The following is a 20,441-nucleotide window of genomic DNA, read 5'->3' on the forward strand; positions in this document are numbered from 1 at the left end:
TCATCATAGTTTTAATGGTCACCATATTTCTTTAAGACTGTGAATGCAAAAGTGTCACTTTGGAGGATTTTCAGAGGTAGCAACTGCCGCCCGCCCCTAACACTGGGTTGCAGTCCATCCTGAAGCCTCATTAGCTCACATCTCCCAGAAGGTACTGAGGACGCCTTGAGGACTGCAGCTCCGGTGGCCACCAAAGAAAGTGCAAGTTTCCATGGCCATCCATCACCAGGCTTAGAGAGGAGCCAGGATGTGAATGGCCCAGGAATATAAACAGACATCTGAGGACATAGTCACAGCTGGGACACTTGAAGGCTGATTCATAGTAGACGAAGTAGACATGTGTTTGACTCCAGAAAGCTGAGCGAGGGCTGCTGGTTGCAGAGAGGTCAATTTTAGCTCAATATCAAGAAGTACATTCTGACATGAAACTTGGTAAAATGGAATGGGCTATGTATTAGTTTCCATAACTAAGTACTACAAACTGAGTGACTTAAAACAACCCTGATTTTTGTTCATTTTTTCTGGGTTGAAATGTATTCTCTCACAGTTTGAGAAGCTAGAAGTCCAAAATCAGGGTGTGGCCAGGGCTTTGCTCCCTCTGAAGACTCTCAGGTCGATGCTTTCTAGCCTCTCCCAGTTTCTGGCAACTCCTTGGTGTGTGGCAGCATAACTCGAATTTCTGCCTCTGTCTTCATGTGGCCTTTTCTGTACGTCTTTCTTCTTGTAAGGACATCAGTCATATTGGATTGGATCCACTCATCCTAACAAGGTTAGCTCTGCAAAGACTTTATTTTATATTTAAGGTACCCAGGGGTTAGGACTTCAACATGTCTTTTGGGGGGACACAATTCAACTTATAACAAGCTTCCTCAATGGTAATAACTTCCTTATCCCTGCACATAGAATCAAAGTGAGTTGTTTTGTAGATGTGTATGAAGAAATGTAAGTATTAAATGGAGGACTAGGACTTCTGGTGTCTCTTTCAACCACGACATTTCCTAATCCCATGAGTCCTCTTGTAAAGGGCGCTACTAAATCCCGGGGCCACACTTGGTCCGGTCTGTGAAATGTCACAGCACAGAAACAGAGTCCAGCTTCCAAATCTCCTGAACAGGAGTTCCATCCTTACTTTCAATTCTTGCGGAACATCAGCGAAGACCCCTTCCTGTCCCCTGCAGCTGCTCCTCCTGGAGTCTCCCTGTGTTAGTCAGTGCTCTTTGGGTCGGACATGAATCCTAATTCAAAATAGTTTTTAAAAGAAGATTCTACTTTTTCTTAAAATTGCAAAGCCTAGCAGTCATTCTTTGTCTTGGACTCCCTTTCTCAACTTTGCCTTTTGCTCTGCTGGCTTTGTTCTTGGAAAAGCTTCTTTTTTTCTGTTTTTCATTTGGTGGCCACCAGGTTCCTCAAGCTTAAATCTTAGCAGTTTATCAAACTCACTGGGAAGTTCCCCTTTTCCAGCACTCCATGGGAAGGCCCATGGCCGACTCTCATTGGGCCAACTTTGTCATCTTGTATTTGTCACGTGCTTATCCCAAATTCGTCATTGGGACTCTGCTCACCTGAGGAGGGGAGGGAAGAATGTAGATAGCTCTATCTGAATCACACAGACTAGGAATGGAGGATAGCACCCCAAAGGGAAACTGGGGTGTTACTAACATAATACATAGGAATCAGTGTTGGGGAGGGCAAAGTAATAATTGTCCCCTGTGATTCCTAAATTCCTTCCCTCGAGCTACTGGTATCTTTCAATGCATACATAGATGATAGATTAGATAGATAGATATGATACATAGATATAGATGGATAGGTAGGTGGATGGATGGATAGATAGACCTGATAGGTAGATATAGATAGGTAGATAGGTGGATGGATAGGTAATTATCCATTAGATAAATAGATTCATCCATCCATCTGTCTACCTATAAATCTAAGCAGCTTAGCATATTTCTTTTGGTTTTCCCTCCCCCTTTCCTCCTGCCTTTCCAGCTTGTTTCTTCCTACTCATTTCCCAAAATATGAATTATAAATGCCTAGTTAATGCTGATTGGCAAATACCGATCTCTTTTTTCGAGCGATGAAGGGAGAAGCATGGAATCAGCCAATACCAGATTCCTTTGACAGCTGTGGGGAGGGAGACAGGGAGGAACTCACAGTAATAATTTTTGTTCCCATCATATATCAAATCTACAGAGGGATCATGTGTCATTTTGAGTGTGGGTGCTTTAAAACTTTGCATCTGTGTCCAGGAAATAAGTAGATAAATTTGCACATGATAGTGAAAGGCGAGTTTGGGATATAAATACTCTGATGTGAAGTTATGGATGCATCCCAAAAGTCTGGTCAAACAGTGTCTGTGTTTTAGCTTCCAGACTTCTGTGGTGGATCAAGCCAAACACCCAATGGGCTTTTAAACTTGAGAAACATCAGGCTTGTTTGTTTTCAATCATACAAGCACTCCTTGAATTGAAAACAAAACAAAACACTGAATCACGAAATAATATTAAAATTAATTGATGTCTTTTATCCTCTGCTTTCAGCACATTCAGCCCCAAAGCAGCTCAGACTCAAACCCTTTAAACAAAACAACCCCCCCCACACACACACACAAACAGCCTGCTAAGAGCATTTAACATCCCTCAAGGACTTGGGCTCTGCCTCTGGAACCCATCCTGACCACCGTCTGGTTCCTGTCCTACAACACTTCTCCTCCTTCCTCTCTGACTCCGGGGGAGGCTCTGATCCCAAACCCTGCCACTGACCTGCTTCTGGGAATTGCCCACTGCCCCACACCCATAGCTGTGAGTCAGAGGTTCTCCTGTTTTATGCCTGACCCAGTGGTACCAGGTGCATTCATTTGTTAGGGCTGTTACAATAGAAAATTATTTTCTCTCAGTTCTGGAGGCTAGAGCAAGTCCAAGATCAAGGTGTTGACAGGTTTGGTTTCTACTGAGACATCTCCTTGGCTTGTGTCCATGTGTCCTCACCTGGTCTTTTCTCTGTGCACATGCACCCCCGGTGTGTCTCCGGGTGTCCAAATACCCTCGCCTGACAAGGAGATCAGTAATTGGATTAAGGCCAACTCTAATGGCCTCATTTTAATTTAACCACCTCTTTAAAGACCCTATCTCCAACTACAGTCACATTCTCAGGGACGGGGGCGTTAGGGCTTTAACATTGGCTGACTGTCTCTCCACCCACAAGCCCCTAAATCTGCTCCAAATTGAGAGTCAGAAACTCCCATGTGCCTAACGTAGTTTCTACTTAAGACTAATTAAGAACTATGATAGCCCTGGCCGGTGTGGCTCAGTTGCTACGGAGTGTCATCCCATGCACCGAAATGTAGCAGGTTCAATTCCCAGTCATAGCACATACCCAGGTTTCATGTTCAATCCCCAGTCAGGAAATGTATGAGATGCAGCTGATCAATGTTTTTCTCTCTCCCTTCGTCTCTCTAAAAAAATCGATAAAAATAAAAGTGCATGTGCTCTTTTAAAAAAAGAAGAAGAAGAAGAACTATAATTTGAGGAGTAAGGAAGGGACCAAATCATTACCACTATTTGTAAAATCGTATAAGCCAGTAGAGATGCTAATTATGATCCCAGCCACATAAAGATGTTAGCAGCTTCTCTTTAGCTCTGGATCCCTGCGATCTCTCCTGCAACACACTTCTCAGCCACAGTTTGTGTGGCTGCGTATTCCTAGAAGTCATTTATTTAAAAGTGAAGCCACTGCGGCATCACAGCCTCAACATAATGATACTAATTTCTTTTCTTGAGTACTCACTGTGTTCCTGGCACTGAGCTGAGGACTTATATGTATTATTTTAGTCAGACCACATCCAAACCCTGAGTTTTCTATTATTATCCTCATTTGACAGGTAAGAAAACGAAGGCAGGTGAAGTAATTGGTCACGTGGTCCTTCTGCCAGTTTCCACAATGAGTTACTCACCAGCTTTGACCATGTCATTTTTTTTTTTAATTGATGGCTTTCATTCAGTTTACTCCAAAAAGTCTTCTTCAAAAAAGAATTTGAAGTGGGATTAGTTCACAACTTTTCTGAGCCTCCTCATGAGGGACATCGAGGGAATTAAAGCAGATTGGTGCCGGGAGCCGGTCCATCCTTGCTGTTTCAAGGGACCTGGCATATATGGCATACTGTTCTTAATATATTTGCTCCCCTTAGCGCTGTGTGTTTTAACCAAGGTCACCTCTCCAAGAAAGGTTGTTTCCCCAGGTAGGGATTTTTCCCTGAAGTCAGGGAGGGGATAAAACCCCTCAACTAAGTGCCAGGCGGGTAATTAATCACTTTAACTACGAACAATCATGCTTAAGCTACATAATCTTTACTCCCTGGAATGGAGATAAGAAACGCCCTAACCTTTGTAATAGAGATTGATAGGATTGAATCAACTGGTATAAATACAGATGTAACAAAACAGCAAGAGACAGAACTTAGAACACAGAACTTATAAGACAGAACCAAGAGAGATAGAACCTAGGCACAGAACCTACACAGAACATTCTCTAGAGACAGAAGAACTTCGCTGGAGAGAACATGGCAAAAGATCCTGGACTGAACCTGACTACAGAAATTGGCAAGAGAACCTGACTAGAACCTGGTGACCGAACCTGGCTGGAGATCTCAGACAGAACCTGGCTGGAGAACCTAGCGAGGGAACATGGCTACAGAACCTGGCTGGAGAACCTGGAGAACCTGGCTGGAGAACCTAGCAAGAGGACATGGACACAGAACTTGGCTGGAGATTGTAGCTAGAGATCCTGGCAAGGCTGCTAATCAACTGAACGCTGTCTCTGAGTCATTCCTTCTTCGCCGACTCCGTCCACACCTTTGGGGACCCCTGGACCTGCTGGGGTTGGACCCCGGCAGATTGGGATTGTGGACTCAGATACCATCAGGGGCTGGACAGTTAATATTAGTGAGGGACATTAATCCACAAGTAAAACGATAGAGGCTGATGGATAATGAGGGCTGTCTGAGCAGCAATCTCAGCTCTAAGCAGTAGCTGCCGTGTAGAGCTATTGGCTACTGGGCCCAATTTTGCAAAATCTTCTCATTTGTTTTCAAGAGAAAGTAGATGCTTGGATGTCCATATAAATTCTCGTGAATCTTAAAGATTGGCATCTAAGTCATTTAAAACACCAACAATGTCTTGCAGACTAAAAAGCATGTCTCCAAGCTAGATGGGTCACCATTGATAACTTCTGATGATTGCCCTAAGGACCTTCCTGAACTTTCCAGAGAATTCTTTTTAAAATATTTTTTCTATACACTTCTACTTGATTCAGTTGGGTTTTCTGAATGGCTGGGTGAGCTCCCACAGGTCACCTGACACCACCACAGCAAACCCCCCCCCCAACCACACACACACACACACACACACACACACACACACACACACACACACGGGAGGGAAGGAAGCTGTGCTGGCAGGATGCCCAGAACTCAGGGAGGAAATGTAACATCCTGACCACCTAGCGGAGGAAGGCCCCATATAGTGAGGAATGGAGCAGTGCTAGAAATCAGATGGCGCAGAGAGAAAACCACCTCCCTGGTGGCCAGCTCTCTGAGGGCTGGGACCAGGTCCCTCCTTCTGGGTGTCGCCAGCCCACGGACAGTGCCTGGCACACAGCAGAAATGCAGGGAACGAGGTCGAGGTGGGGAGAAATGTGACCAGTTATGTGTCTGAGAAATAACGATGGTGATGCTATGGAAGCAGATATGAGCTGGAAGACTTTGGCTCAGAGGGCTGGAGGGAGGGGTCTGGTGGGCAAGAGACCCGCTTCTTCATGTCTCTGTGGGCCATGCTCTCTCCACTGAGCCTTCAGTCCAACAGCACCCTTTTCACGCCAAGAGAGGAAGGTCACATCATACCAGTGAGGGGGTTGACCCCTGCAAAGATCCCAAGGACCTTAAATACGCCCCTGTCATCGCCTGCTGTTTTAATTATTAATGAAGCAGTGCATCTCCCCTGCTGGGAAACTGGACCCAAGATGGCAGCTTGGGTTTTTATTCAGTTTTGCATCACGTTGTTTACACATTATTCAGAAATAAATATCAAACATCTTTCCAGCCTAGGAAAAACAGGCTGAATAATTAGGATGTCGTAGAGAATCTAACAGAACCCTTTATTGGACTTGGGGGGGAGCCCCTCTAAATGGTATCATCTTCGGATTAATTTGAGAGTAGGCCGGTTTGAAGCTGCTGGTTCTCTAACCTCTGTGTAGGGACCCTGTATGTGAACAGCCCCTTGCATTTGCAGGTTTCATTTCTGAGGAATGGTTCAGGCCAGCCAAACAAACCATTTTGAAACTTGGTTTGGGCCTCAAGGGTGTCATCTCACTCATTTTAAACACTACATCATGATCCCTTTGTCCTCTCATTTTCACGCTATTCTGTCTGCTTCCCCCTTCACAGAAGGAAGGATGATTAAGATGCACCTCGAGGGTAGAGCTGGAAGTGCAACACCAGTTTCCTGACCTGCTCTCAGATGCTGTGACAGCGAAAGGGTCTTTTCTCCTTCAAGGGAGGTCCCAGTCTGCAGAGTGGACAGTGACTGGTAGCTGAGAAATTGTTGCAGCTTCATGTCCTGGTACACATATGTGTGTATGCACACATGGGTTATGCGCGTGTGCACATGTGGGTCTGCATGTGTGCACACAGGCATGCGCATAGATGTCTGTGTATGCATGTGCTTACATAGAATATATACATGTGGTGAGCGGGTCCATGTATGCACATATCTTCTCAAGGAGGGGTGTTCCTTCTTGCCCTTCTAATCAACAGCATCTTGGTTAGCAGAGGTGATTAACAACAGCGTGTGGCAGTGTAAGCACTGGTTCCAGAGAGCCTTCTCCAGATCCCAGATCTGCTACTGCTTATTGTGTGTTCTTGGGCAAACTATTTACCTCTCTAAGCCTCATTTCTGCTATCTGGACAATGAGGATAAAAGTAGTGCTTACTTTATTTGTAATTTTTTACTATTAGTAAAAATATATATGTTAAACATAGCACAACTAAGTGCTCATGAAATGATTGCTGTCATTAGTAATATTCTCATCATCATCGTCATTCCTTCTCAGCCTGCGCTTACAGGGAAAGGGCCAGGTGGAAGCAGCAAACTGTTTTCCAGCCCAGTGTGCCACACGTTTCCACATCTTCCCTATGCACGGCCGCTTCTCACATCACCCAACATCTGTCCAGGTTTTTTCTTGGGGGTCTAAACTCAAGGTGGAGCTCAGAGGCACTAGGTGGTGCATAGTTTTAGATTATTTTTATTTTAAAAATGTATCTTTATTGTTGAAAGAATTACAGATGTCACCGTTTTCTCCCATTAGCCCCCTATAAATCTCTGACCCTACCTCCCCCCACTTTCCTCTGAGATTCGTCAGTCTGTTCCGTGCTTCTATGGCTCTGGAACTATTGTTCATCAGTTTATTTTGCTCATTAGATTCCACATATGAGTGAGATCATGTGATATGTGTCTTTCTCTGACTGGCTTATTTTGCTTAACACAATACTCTCCAGGTCCCTCCATGCTGTCTCAAAGGGTACGAGATCCTTCTTTTTTCAGCTGCATAGTATTCCATTGTGTAAATGTGCACAGCTTTTTATCCATTCATCTACTGATGGGCACTTGGGCTGTTTCCAGATCTTAGCTATTTGAAAATAGGGCTGCTATGAACATAGGGGTGCATATGTTCTTTCTGATTGGTGTTTCGTAGGTGCTTCCTAGTTTTAATTCTCTTCCATCTTTCAAATTTTCTGCTGCTCAGGTCAGCCTCTGCAGAGCTAGATCACTCCAAGATTCCAAGAGCCATGCCTTGGAGTTCTTCCTACATCAAAGGAGACTTGCCCATCCTAGTTGCCACCGAGAGGCCCTGTAAACCCTTGGTAAATGGTGCTCAACTGCACTGGATTGGGTCAGTGCCAGTCATGGTTCTCTCTCTCTCTCTCTCTCTCTCTCTCTCTCTCTCTCTCTCTCTCTCTCTCGGCCTCACCATAACCTTTGATGATCTGTGCATTGTGAGCTCTTTGGAACCACAGGGAAGAAAATATTCTGTCTGTGAAGAGAATCCTCAAGCTTTCTGTTCTCCTATCTCTGAAAAATAGGAGAAATGCTAAGCTTTTGAATGGTAGTGAGGTTACTGGTTAAGCAAATAGCCTCTGAGGTCAGAGTGCTTGGATTAAGTATTGTTCCATTACTTAGTAGTTCCATTTTAATTTTGTTAAGCCCAGTTTTCTCCTCTGTAAAGTGGGGCTAATATTGTACCTGCCTCATGTACCTGTATTGTATGAGGATTGAATGAGATGGTATACATAAATACATAGAGTCCTTGACCTACAGTCTGTCCTCCGTACAGTTTAGCTGTCAGGACCGGTATTACTGTGGCCATGTTGGTGGGGAGAGCAATGGGGTTGAGAAGGCATGTGGGGGGGAGGGGGCACACTGGGCAAGATATTGAGGTTTTTCTTTGCACATCTTGAGCAACCTGAACATCTAGCCCTCAGAGGTACCCAAAGAGGCGTCCCTCACTCAGGGATGTGTAGGTGGGGGAGGGGAAACAACCTCTGGGTGAGTTTGAGGAAAATAACTTGTCATCCAAGGGCGGACCTTTCTCTTCCCCAATGAGCTCATCTCAGGGAGAGGCGCCAAGAGAGGGGACATGCCTGCCACCACTGCTCCTAGAGGCCCAGGGCCTGGCCTCACATCTGTGCCAAGGAAGAGAAGGCTGGGGCTCAGGGACGGGGATGCGCCACCTGCAGTGGGGCGGGCTGGGTGGGGTGACATCCTGCTCTCCTCCTCCAACCCCAGGGCAGGGCTTCCCATCTCCAGGAAGCAGCCCCATCAGCTTATCCTTGGGTGGGGTTTCCCAGAGCCCAGTGTGTAAAGGCAAATCATTGTTCTGCAGTTCCGCTAAGTTTTAATGACCACCCCGCTGAGAACTCCTCCAAGAATAAAGTGAGATCTTTTAAAACCAGAATCAAAGACAATTAAAAGAAGAGAAATATCTGAGCAAGTCTCTGTGCTGAGGCCTTCTGTGAGGAGACTCAGACAAGGAAGAGAGCTAAGATGTGGTGGGAACCAGGCCCTAACCCAGCCGTGGGCAAACTACGGCCCACGGGCCGGATCCGGCCCCTTTGAAATGAATAAAACTAAAAAAAAAAAAAAAAAAAAAGACCGTACCCTTTTATGTAATGATGTTTACTTTGAATTTATATTAGTTCACACTAACACTCCATCCATGCTTTTGTTCCGGCCCTCCGGTCCAGTTTAAGAACCCATTGTGGCCCTCGAGCCAAAAAGTTTGCCCACCCCTGCCCTAACCCCATTCTTTTCATTGTGACCAAGCAAAATGATTTCACAATGGGTCTGTCTTTTATCTGTAAAATGGACTTAATATAATTTGGGCCCCAGGAAGAACCCTGTCTTGGCAATCTGGTAATTTAGTCTCTTTGGGTCCCAGCTGCCCAGCTACTTTCTATGATCCCTTGACACACTCTTTCCCATCTCAAGTCCTCGGTTCTCTCACTGGAACACGGAGGGCTGGGCTCCAGGCTTCTTGCAGTTCTATGGCTGTGTCTCGGTCAAGGGGCTGATGGGGGTTGAGGCAGAGGTGTGATGAGAAGGAGAATAGCCAGGATGGATAAGAAGGTTGGATGCATCTGAGAAGGCTTTACCAAAACCCCTGGAAGCAAAAGGTACACTCCCAGCTGATGAAGGCCCTGCATTGTCCCCTGTTCCTCCTTACACCAGGCTACATAGGTCATCATCTGGGATGTTTTCCTCCCCAGGCTGTTTGTGGCTCAGCTCTTCTTAAGACAGTCCATTCCAGCCTGACCTTGGGAGGTGGTGAGGAACATGGCCAGGAAAAGGCCATGCAGAGCAGCCTTCTATCCTGATGAGAAAGAAGCTTAGGCAGCCTCAAGGCCCCTTCCAACTCCGGTTCAGTTAGGGAAATATGTAATGCTCCCTGCTCTGTGCCCGGGGGTGACTGAGGAGCAAGGTGGGCCTGGGGGTCGGGCCCGTGAATGGACAGTCCTATCTTCAAAGTGCTCAGGGTCTTACCACCCAGACCTTTTGTATCTGGTGACCACACCTCCATGTTACTATTTCTGGGTTTGCTGGCAAGTGTCCAGGGCCACCAGGCCTGGCCTGGCTCTGGAGGACAAGACAGATCACAGTCTGCTTGTTTCTTCAGCGTCTAGAGTGAATCAACTTGGAGGTGCGACTATTTCCATTGCCCTCCACACCCTTTCCTTAGGGTTCCTCTTTTATCCTTTGAGCACTCTCTGCCTCTCCCCCTCACCCCACTCGGAAGCCCCTGTCCCTCCAACCTGGATGCCCCCAAATCACATTTCTCATTTAGCAGACACCTGGGTGATACGGGGTGTCAAGCCCAGTCCTGCCCACTAGTGCTTACCAGCTGGTTGGTAAGGGCTCTCTCAGGCAACACTGATGAGCAAACATCAGCAGACAGACACACTTAAGGGCTCCCCTTGCTCAGGCCCTAATGAGCACCCCAGTAAGTGAGGCTAAGGATCAGAGCTGTGCATTCACAGTGGAGGGAGGAGCTGGAAATGTCACTCTGTCCTTGAGCTAAGACATCATCTCCAAGGAGCTGCCACAGGAAGGTAAGGCTGAGTCCTGACATCACCTGAGTGTTTAACTTATATGAACTCGAGTGTCTATTTCTAGCTAAACTATTGACAGAAATAGAACAGAAAATAGAAATTTTTAAAGTGTAAGCAATTCTGTTTGCCATTGCAATCTGTACATGTCGTCTGGTGGCAGACCACTGGTTGCTTCTGTGATGGCCGTCAATGTCTCCCGTCCTTTCTTGCCGGCCAAGATCCTGTTTAGTGCTTTTGTTCATCTTCCAGGTGGCTGTTTGCTCAGAGAAGGCTGAGACCCTCCCCAACCCAGGGGGTAAATCTTGATTAATTAGCTCCAAGTCAACCCTTTTCCCATGTTCAGTTTGGGGATAGATTTACGGTTTGTTTTTGACCTGTGAGACTCCAGAGGTCAGCTCAGGGGGGTGGGGAGGGTGCTTTTGTGAAAGGCTTATTTACTCCTCCTTTTTCCTGCCTCTGGATGTTTTCATGACTCATGGGACTGCTGTGTCCATCTTGGGACCACAGAGAAAAGTTAAAAAAAATTGCAGAGAGATCAAACTGAGGCCATGAGGCCATGGAGCCATTGAATTAACCACCCGTGGTGCCACACTACCTTGGGACTTCTTCTTCTGAGCCAGTCAATCCTTTGTTGTGTAAACCTCCATGAAATAGACTTTCTATTACCTGTGGCCAAAAGTACCCTAAATTATACACCCCAGTGTGAAGATGACAAGGGAGGTGTTAATCTGCTGATTGCACATTCAGTCACGGCTCCTTCAGTCTCTCAGAGTCCAAGTATCTTCAAACCCTGAAAAATTCTAGAATTTCAAGATCCATATTTATTGTACAACACGATCCTTTGTACAAGCCAACAGCATCATCTGATACTTTGCAGAAGAAATGGTCTGTTCTGAGGCTAGAACAGAAGGTGACTCTGGGGGGCTTTCTAAAGTGTGGGGCCATATTGTACTGCATGGGAGACTGAAGGAGTTTTCAGTGGCACGTGTGACTATGCAGGCTTATGTCCTTGTCTTTGAGATGCACACCTTCATGAGATACACTGAGCACAGTGGCAACAGAGACTGGCCCCACAGAAGTAGAAAGTATGGATCATTATAAATTGGTTGACAAGACAAGACTTAAATGGCAGAGTTGAATTAGAGGATAGACATGGATTTCTGTAAAGAACTCTCTGTAATGGGAACTGGTGGAAGGGAAAGGCATGTCTGGGAGGGCTCCTTCTTCTCCCAAGACTGGGCTTGGTTATGCTGCTGTAATAAACAGCCCCAACTCCTGTGGCTTAAAACAGTAAAGGTTTTGTTCTCACTCATCCTGCACGGCCGCTGTGGGTTGGCTGTGTCTCCGCTATGCATTACCCCCACGCTGGCACTCAGGGTGATAGAATCGCCACTATTTGGAACATTACCACTCGCCGTGGTAACGGGGAAGGGTGCTTGGAAGGTCCTGCATCAGCAAGTAAATGCTGTGTCTCTCTCACATCAATGTTTCTTCTCTCTGTGTCTCTCCCCATCCCTTCCACTCTCTCTAAAAAAAAAAAAAAATCAATGGAAACAAAATATTCTCAGGTAAGAATTAACAACAACAACAAAGACTTGGAGAGAAAGCATATGTAGATTTTACAAGTGAGTGTGAAAGCTCAGTTACTTCCAGTAGGTGTGTGGAATGTGGGACAGTGAATAATCTGGAATTGTTTCTATGGGTGCTGAATTAGATTCGGACGTGCATGTGTCCGTGTTCTGGGATTCATTGTAAGCCCTAAGTAAGATGTCAGTGTGAGGCCTGGATTCTTAAGGAGTGCGTTCCAACCTCTTCTTGAGGCTAAGAATAGAACTGTCTGTAAGACACAGGGTTCAGACAATGGACTCCAGAGCTGGAGGTTAAGTAAAAACAAAGGAGGTGCTGACTGCCCGCACTTCTGAAAGGAAGCTTTCCCAGAAACTGCCAGGCAGGTAAGGTGTGGGGTACCACTGCCAGGCAGGTAAGGTGCTGGGGATGAGCATCGGTATCTTTTACAAGTCACATGGAATTAGAATCTGCAAATGACAGGTGTGTCTATCCATGCCAGCTGCTTGCACTTGGCTCCAATGCCACTGTTCTGTTATTTTCCAGGAGTCGGGTGGGAGAACGTGGTGGTGAAGGGCGATGAGGCAGCCTCCGATGCCACAGAAGCATCCAGCGCAGACATGACTATCAAGGTAAGGCATCCTTTCTCTAGTTTGATTCTTAAAGCGCGTTTCTAGAGGAAAGCAAGCCAGTGGCAGACTTCTAGGGGGTAAAATGAGCTCGGTCACCCCTCTATTCACTGAAGTTTCAGCAGTGAAACAAATCTGAAAATTCTGAGCAGAGAAAATGGGCCCCACTGTGCATTGTGAAGAAAGGTCAGAGAGTCATCAAGTAGCTTTGATCTTGACTCAAGATTTCCACTGATGTCAGCGGGAAGGCAGCACATGGCCACTCCAGCTGGAACCCCGATGGCCAAAGGTTGACAAAATGAGTCATCTGGAAGTCAACCTAATTATCACTGTTCAAATTAAGTGCAGGCATTTGTAATCATTGCCTCGATTAAGGGATTCATAGCAAAATTGATCAGACTCAACCGCTTCCCCTCTATCACTTGATTAGACACAGAGAAACTGTTCTCTCTCTTGGAATCCTGGTCATGTTTCAGTTAACAAAGGCTGGGGTGGGAGGGCTCTCTACCATTTTTGCTTGAATGATTAGAATTTACGTATATGTCACTTAGGAATTTTTCTGCACAAAACAAAAAGTGATGTCCCCTTTTATATTGAGATATAACTAGAAATATTTCATTCCTGGTTTTACTAGTAGAGGTTGGGCCAAATAATATACAGGATGAATTTATTCAAGCTTTCCTTTGTAATGCGAAAGCTGAACTTACATTATCTATGTTAAAAGTGTTAGAGCAAGCAAACAAAAATACCACAGTGGAATTAGATGAAAGATGGGGCCTGATTGGTCAAAAAAGTCAACTACTAATCTAAGTATCCAGCACTAAAAGTTCCTTTGCTTGTAATCCTGTTTAGCAGACTTTGCAAAAACAATAATATAAATTGCAGTCATGTGTTGGTGTTTCCTTGGCTTTTATTACAAAGATGGAGAAGTTTCAGAAGTCTGTCAATAGAAGGGATGGGTGCTGATAGTAAAACTTGATGGATTTAAATATGCTATTTTAGAATGTGATCATTTTCAGAATTAGTTTCTTAGTGGTCATTTTAAGAATTCTTTTCTGTCATCATTTTAAGAAATAGTTTCATTTTAAGAATTATTTTTAGTTTCTGATCCTTAAATGTAGTGAAGATAGTTAAAGGATCAGAAAGACTGGGGTTTATTTTTATAAATGCAAATGGCGTAATTGAATAGAGGCATGTTTTACCCGAGTTCCATTTTATAAGGTTGCTACTTATTCAGTCTACTTATCCTTAGTACCAGGATCTTGGCTGAAGTTTTATTTGGGTCTACCCAATTTAGATGTCATTCTCATTTCCTTCGCTTTTATTTTTCTTTTTTAAATTTAATTTTATTGTTGACGATATTACAGATGTTCCCCAATTTTCTCTCTCTTTACACCCTCCTCCCAGCCCCTGCCCTACCCCAGGCCTTCACCACACTATTGTCTGTGTCCATTGGTTATGCATATATGTGAAATTTTTTTAATAAGAACAAAGGATTTTTCGTTCACAAGAACCTAACCGAACCCACTGTGAAGCATGAACACCGTACACTTTAACAAGTTAGGCAAAATAGATATATATTTAAATACACTAATAAATTGGCACAAATATTATTAAGTTCCTCTATCAATGCCAGTCTCTTCTCACTGAAGGATTTGTGAAACCTCTAGGTGGATGTACCTTAGGGGAATGCTTCTGTTTAGTTCTTCTCCATTAGGTTTTTCAATTAATCTGCAGTCATCATTTTTTTCCATTGTTGTCATGCTGTTCCCCACCCCACACTGCTTTCTGTATCCATACTGTTCTTTTGTCCACCTTACGGTATACTATCTTTTCTGTTTCTAAAAGTGTCTAATGTTCATTAATTAACTACAGGCTTCTCATTATGTATTTATGTATCTATAGCTATTCCTGTTTCTAATAGCTACCTCACATATACTTACAATATCAGTCATTCCTGATGTATTCCTTTGGCCCTGGAAAAACAAAACATTCTCTTCAAACATTAATTACAATGAAACCCGATTCACTGACACTTCCCAAAGGGAATAACAGCAGAAATCACTGACGTAGTTTGGTTTCCTCCATATTACTCCTCTTGTGCTTAAAAATTTTTCTTCTGAAAAAGGTGCAAAAATTTTTGCAATGTTGTAATTGTCTGAATGTGGGTTTTTTTTCTTTTCTATGTAGCCTTTTAACATCATATCTTATTGTGAAATGACAAATTCATGCTTCTAAAAATATACGTGACTCAGATGAGTGAATTTATTCGTAAACTAACGTGTGTCATTCTGAGGAACCTTGAAGTAAGAGCATTTACATTAAAAACACTCTCTGAATGTACTGATGTAATGTAGGCAGGAGCATCCGATGGCCTGCCTGATAGTTTTAAATCACTCAGTATAAAAGGTGGAATTGTGAACCTTCCTCCCCCAGAAATGATACGTCCAAGTCCTAAACCCTGGTGCCCGTGAATATGGCCTTATCAGGGAGAAGGGTCTTTGCAGATGAAATCAAGTTAAGGTTCTCAAGATGAGATCATCCTGGATTAACCAGGTAGGACCGAAGTCCAGTGGCACATGTCCTCATAGGAGACAGAAGAAGAAACACACATGGAGAAGGCCATGTGAGGAGACAGAGGCTGAGATTGGAGTTATGTGCAGGCTAAGCCACTGGACACATGGAGCCACCAGAGCTGGAGGACGCAGGGAGGTACTCCCCTAGAGCCTTCGGAGGCAGCAGGGCTCTGCCAGCCCCTTGATTTGGGGTTTCTGCCTCCAGAATCATGAGAAAATGAATTTCTGTTGTCTGAAGCCATCAAGTTTGTGGTCATTTGTTATGACAACCACAGGAAACGAATACACTCAGATCTACTAAGAATTGTTCTTACTCTTCCTCCTCCTCCTCCTCCTCCTCTTCCTCCTCCTCCTCCTCCTCCTCCTCCTCCTCCTCCTCCTCCTCCTCCTCCTTCTTCTTCTTTTTGATTAATCTTCACCTGAGGATATTTTTTCCATTGATTTTTAGAGAGAGTGGAAGGGAGAGAGGAGGAAGAGAGAGAGGCAGAGAGAGAAAAACATCAGTGTGGGAGACACATCTATTGTCTCCTGCACATCGAACCTGCAACCCAGGTATGTGCCCTTGACCAGGAATGGAACCCTTAGGTCTGCAGGCCTAACCATTGAGCAAACTGGCCAGGGCTGTTCCTACTCTTCTGGATATCCAGTCTCCTCTGCTTGAATATAATTTCTATAAGGGCGTATATCCCTAGCACCTAGCTAAGTGTCTAGCATATTGTGTCAATATTTTTGAAAGAACAAATGAAGATCAATCTTTATTTACTGCGGTTAAGCTGGACCCCTGGATTCCTCAAATCCACCCCCTGTATTCTCACCTCCAGGTCTTTCTCTTGTGGCTTCCTTCCTACTTACCCTTCATATGCCACCTGCCTCAGTGTTTTGTTGTTCCCTTGTTAGATCCTCTAAATTAGATCCTCATTTTTTAACCATTCCTTTCATTAAAAACACAACTCATTTGAGGTCTATAATTTACATACCATAAAATTCACACTTTTAAGTGTACAATTAAAAAATTTTAGTAAATTTACCAACCTTCACCATAATCCAGTTTTATAACAATGTTATCACTCCAATAACATCCCTCATGTCCTAATTCAGTTAATCTCTGTTCTCACCCCTAACCCAAGCCAACCCTAACCTATTTCCTGTCCTATAGATTTGTCTGGACGGCTCATTTAAGGGAATTGTATAACATGTGGTCTTTTGTGTCAGGCTTTCTTCACAACGTGGTGTTTTTGAAGTTTGTCTCTGTTATAGCTTCTATCACTATTTCAGTTCCTTTTAGTGCTGAATAGCATTTCATTTGCTGCATATACCAGTGTTCTGCTTTGTTTCTTAGTCCATTCATAAGGTGATGGGTTGTTTGCACATTGGGGCTGTTATGAATACTGCTGCTATGAATAATCATGAGCAAGCTTTTGTGTGGACATACGTTTTTATTTGCCATGGGCATGTGCCTAGGAGTAAAATTGCTGGGTTATATGGTAAATCTGTGTTTAACTTTTTGAAGAACTGTCAGATGGTTTTCCAATGTGGCTGCACCATTTTACACTCCCACCAGCGATGGATGAGAGGTCTGACCTTTCCACATTCTGGCCAACACTTGCTATTATCTGTGTTTAGATGGTAACCATCCTAGTGTTTGTGAAGTGGCATTTCACTGTGGTTTTGATTTGCATTTTCCTGAAGGTTAATGATGCTATCTTTTCATGAGCTTATTGGCCATTTGTGTGTAGTTCATTTTTTAATGAGTTGATTTTCTTTATTTGCTGAAGGGTGGGCTCCATAGTTTGTTAATTTGTTAAATTTCCCAGCACACACAGCACCCTCCCATTGCAGGTGCCCAGTCAGGAAAAAAAAAAAAAAAAAAAATATATATATATATATATATATATATATATATATATATATATATATGTATATACACACACATACACACACACACACACACACACACACACACATATGTTGTTTTCTGGGTGAGGGATATTTTTCTTGACTGTGGAGGGAGGGGGAGAAATCCACTTTTCCTCTTTAGGATCACCGCTCCCTCCCGCCCCCACCCCCGCCCCCCCCGCCCCCCTGCCTCCAGGGTTTGGGAGGTCTTATCAATCTCATCAATCCCTTTTCTTTTTAAAAAATATATGTTTTTATTGATATTTTTAGAGAGAAAGGAAGGGAGAGGAAGAGAGAGCGAGAGAAATATCAATGTGAAAGAGAAACATCTATCCGTTGCCTCCCACACATGCCCCAGCTGGGGATCCAACTGCGACCTGGGCTTGTGTCCTGGCTGGGAGTCAATCGAACCAGTGACATTTAGGTGCACAGAGTGATGTTCAACCAACTGAACCACACCGGCCAGGGGCCATGTTATATTTTTTTATTGTGGTAAAATTTACATAACATAGAATTTCCCCTTCTAATCATTTCTAAGTGTGCCGCAGTTCTGCCACGTTTATATCATATATCTGTTTTACAACCATTATCACCATCCATCTCTAGAACTTTTTCATCATCCCAAACTGAAACTCTGCTCCTTAAATACTAATTCCTTATTCTCTCCTCCTCCCCATTAAACACCAATCCCCTATTCGCTTCTCCCTCCAGATCTGAGCAGCCACCAGAGTGGTATGTTTTATATGCAATAATCTCTAGTTGTCTTCTCAAAGGGATTTTAAACACATCCTGTTAATAGTAAACAGCCTGTAAGATGGCTAAACTTCAACTGAGCATTTTAATATCCTCTGGGCAAGGCAAGCTTTACATACGAGCAACATTCCCAAATCAAGTTACTAGTAAGCTGCTACGTGCTAAAAGCATTTGCTGGTCACTGAGCTTCCTTTCTTCTGGGGAGCGTTGAACTGCCCAGTGCCAACATCCTGGTGGTTTAATTCACCTGTGTGGCTTTGCATTGTTTTCTTAGATTTCGTTTATTTGATGACTGTTCAAAACTACATCAATCTATGTGTGGGCGAAGAGGGGACACACACTAAACCTGACCAGCTCAGGGGAGGCCTATGTGGCAGCCTTGCATACTCAGAGACTTAAAGGAACCACAAAGGATGGTCTGAAATTAAAAGCTTTTAACTAACAGCAGTTTATGGTGGGTAGTCATGTCCTAGGCTGGTATCTTTCCTGACAAAGGCCCATCTTTACCTTAACTGAGCTTGTCTGTTATCTTTTTGCATCTACGATAACATATCTTTGGAATGTCAAAGTAATTTTCCTTTTTTTCCGGACCCCTCAAAGCTCAGGCAATGCCTCTGTGGAGACCACAAATCCCCTCATTGTTATTGAGTTAATTGTTGGCTGTTATCTATCCTATACCCACCTAAGTAAAAGAAATATGTGGCTCTCTCCCACCTCCCTAATCTATCACCAGTGGATTTTAAGTAACCCACTTATGTCTCCCATTTTGGTTGTAATGTTTAAAATAAGGTGCAAAACTGCCTTTCTCAGAACATTATCTCAATCTATTGAGATTTTGCTTCCTGGCAATTGTCAACAGTTTGGCTCCAATAAACTCACAAAATTTCTCTATGGGTTTGAATGTTTCTTACATTGACACATGTTAAACCTACATTAATGTATATTGAAGAAACATCTCCTGGGTAGAAATTATGTGATTTGGCTGCTATTTTAATCAAATACACCAACTACATCCTAAATGTTATCTTTACCTTGCCCTTTTATCTTATATAAAAAGACTAAAAACTAAGTATTAACAAAAAGGAGCACAGAAAATTCTAGTACACTGGAACTTTTCTTAGAAAAAAGCCTTGTACTTATTTACATTGTTAAAACATAAACTGAGGCATGCTGAATATTTTAAGAGTTTGAGGGGGGATATAAAAACTTTTTATTTCCAAAGAATGCTTCACATCCTGAGTTACACAATTCCTTTTTCTCCCACCTACCAGGAAAGGGTATTTCATACATAGGGGCACGGGCATAATGAATCTGTGTGCTGTGGAGGCCATGGAGATGTCTTCTGTGGAGGTCACTTTTCTAAAGTCAGCATAGAAGCTGGAAATGAAGTGTCATCAAATGACCCTCAAAGATCCTTCCAGACTTGATGCCCTTGGCAATGCAGAGCCCGTTTGGAGACTCGCGGGCCAGTTTTTGTATTTTAGCAGCAGCCTCCTATCCGCTCCTATCCAACCCCCTCAGTTTTGCATTATTCTTGACCCTTCTTGCTTTTGCTTTTCTCAACGTCCTTGCCATTAAGAAGCAGTTTGTTGGTGGGGGGAGACGTTTATAGAGAAAATGCATAAGTGAAGGTAGGCTGAAGTTATGATTGATGGTGGCAGCTTAAAGCCTATTTGGCTGTTTGTGACTGGTTGTCCTTAGTGCTTTGATTTCCTACCCTGCAGGCATTTACAGGCTCCGATTTGGTTTGTTTATGTAGGTCATCATGGCATTAGAGCCACCTTTTCTATGGCCTCCTTGCTTAATTGGTGAAACCGCATATAAAATATTTCTCACTTGAATATAGGCAAGAGACAAGATGGGTACCATTGAGGCAAGTGGGAGATTCTGGCTGTAAAACCATTTAAAAGGGACACGTTTCCTAATCAGGGACATGGACAAGCGACATTACAAAGGCTGTTGCATGTCTCTATGTGAAACTTACTGCTGGGACAGAGATTGCTCTTCGGGGAGGGCAGATGTTCTCCATTACACAGGGGGGAAGCACTTAGACTCTTCCGGCGTGAATAGAGGCCACAGGTTACAGCTTTCTTTGGAGGCGGCTTTTAAATCACCATCCTGCTGAGGGACTTCTGCTGCCAGCACTGCTGAGCCAGTTGCCCTTTGTATTCGATGATGACGACATTGAGAATTGTTTCGTGCAGGGGCTCTGGACAAAAAGACACATTAGGGACAAAAGTCCTTTCTACATTGAGTACATACATAAAGATTGCTCTAAATTTGCTTCCTTGCCAAAGGAAATACTTTATTGTAGATTTTTAAAAATAAATCCTTGAAAGTAGAATGGTGGATCTCAGAGGGGGT

The 20,441-nt window shown here is 43.8% G+C and overlaps 1 protein-coding gene across 8 annotated transcripts in view; it reads left to right on the top strand.

Annotated features, from left to right (window-relative positions):
• The window catches only part of PALM2AKAP2 (PALM2 and AKAP2 fusion), a 282,463-nt gene that overhangs the window by 151,051 nt on the left and 110,971 nt on the right, over positions 1-20,441 (top strand). For all 8 annotated transcript variants that reach the window (XM_059657607.1, XM_059657610.1, XM_059657608.1 and 5 more), the window contains one exon: positions 12,770-12,855. In XM_059657607.1, the coding sequence (XP_059513590.1) occupies positions 12,770-12,855 (86 nt within the window). The remainder of the gene's footprint in view (positions 1-12,769; positions 12,856-20,441) is intronic.

Source organism: Myotis daubentonii, chromosome 11 (genome assembly GCF_963259705.1).
Source record: "Myotis daubentonii chromosome 11, mMyoDau2.1, whole genome shotgun sequence".
Taxonomy (NCBI): Eukaryota; Metazoa; Chordata; class Mammalia; order Chiroptera; family Vespertilionidae; genus Myotis; species Myotis daubentonii.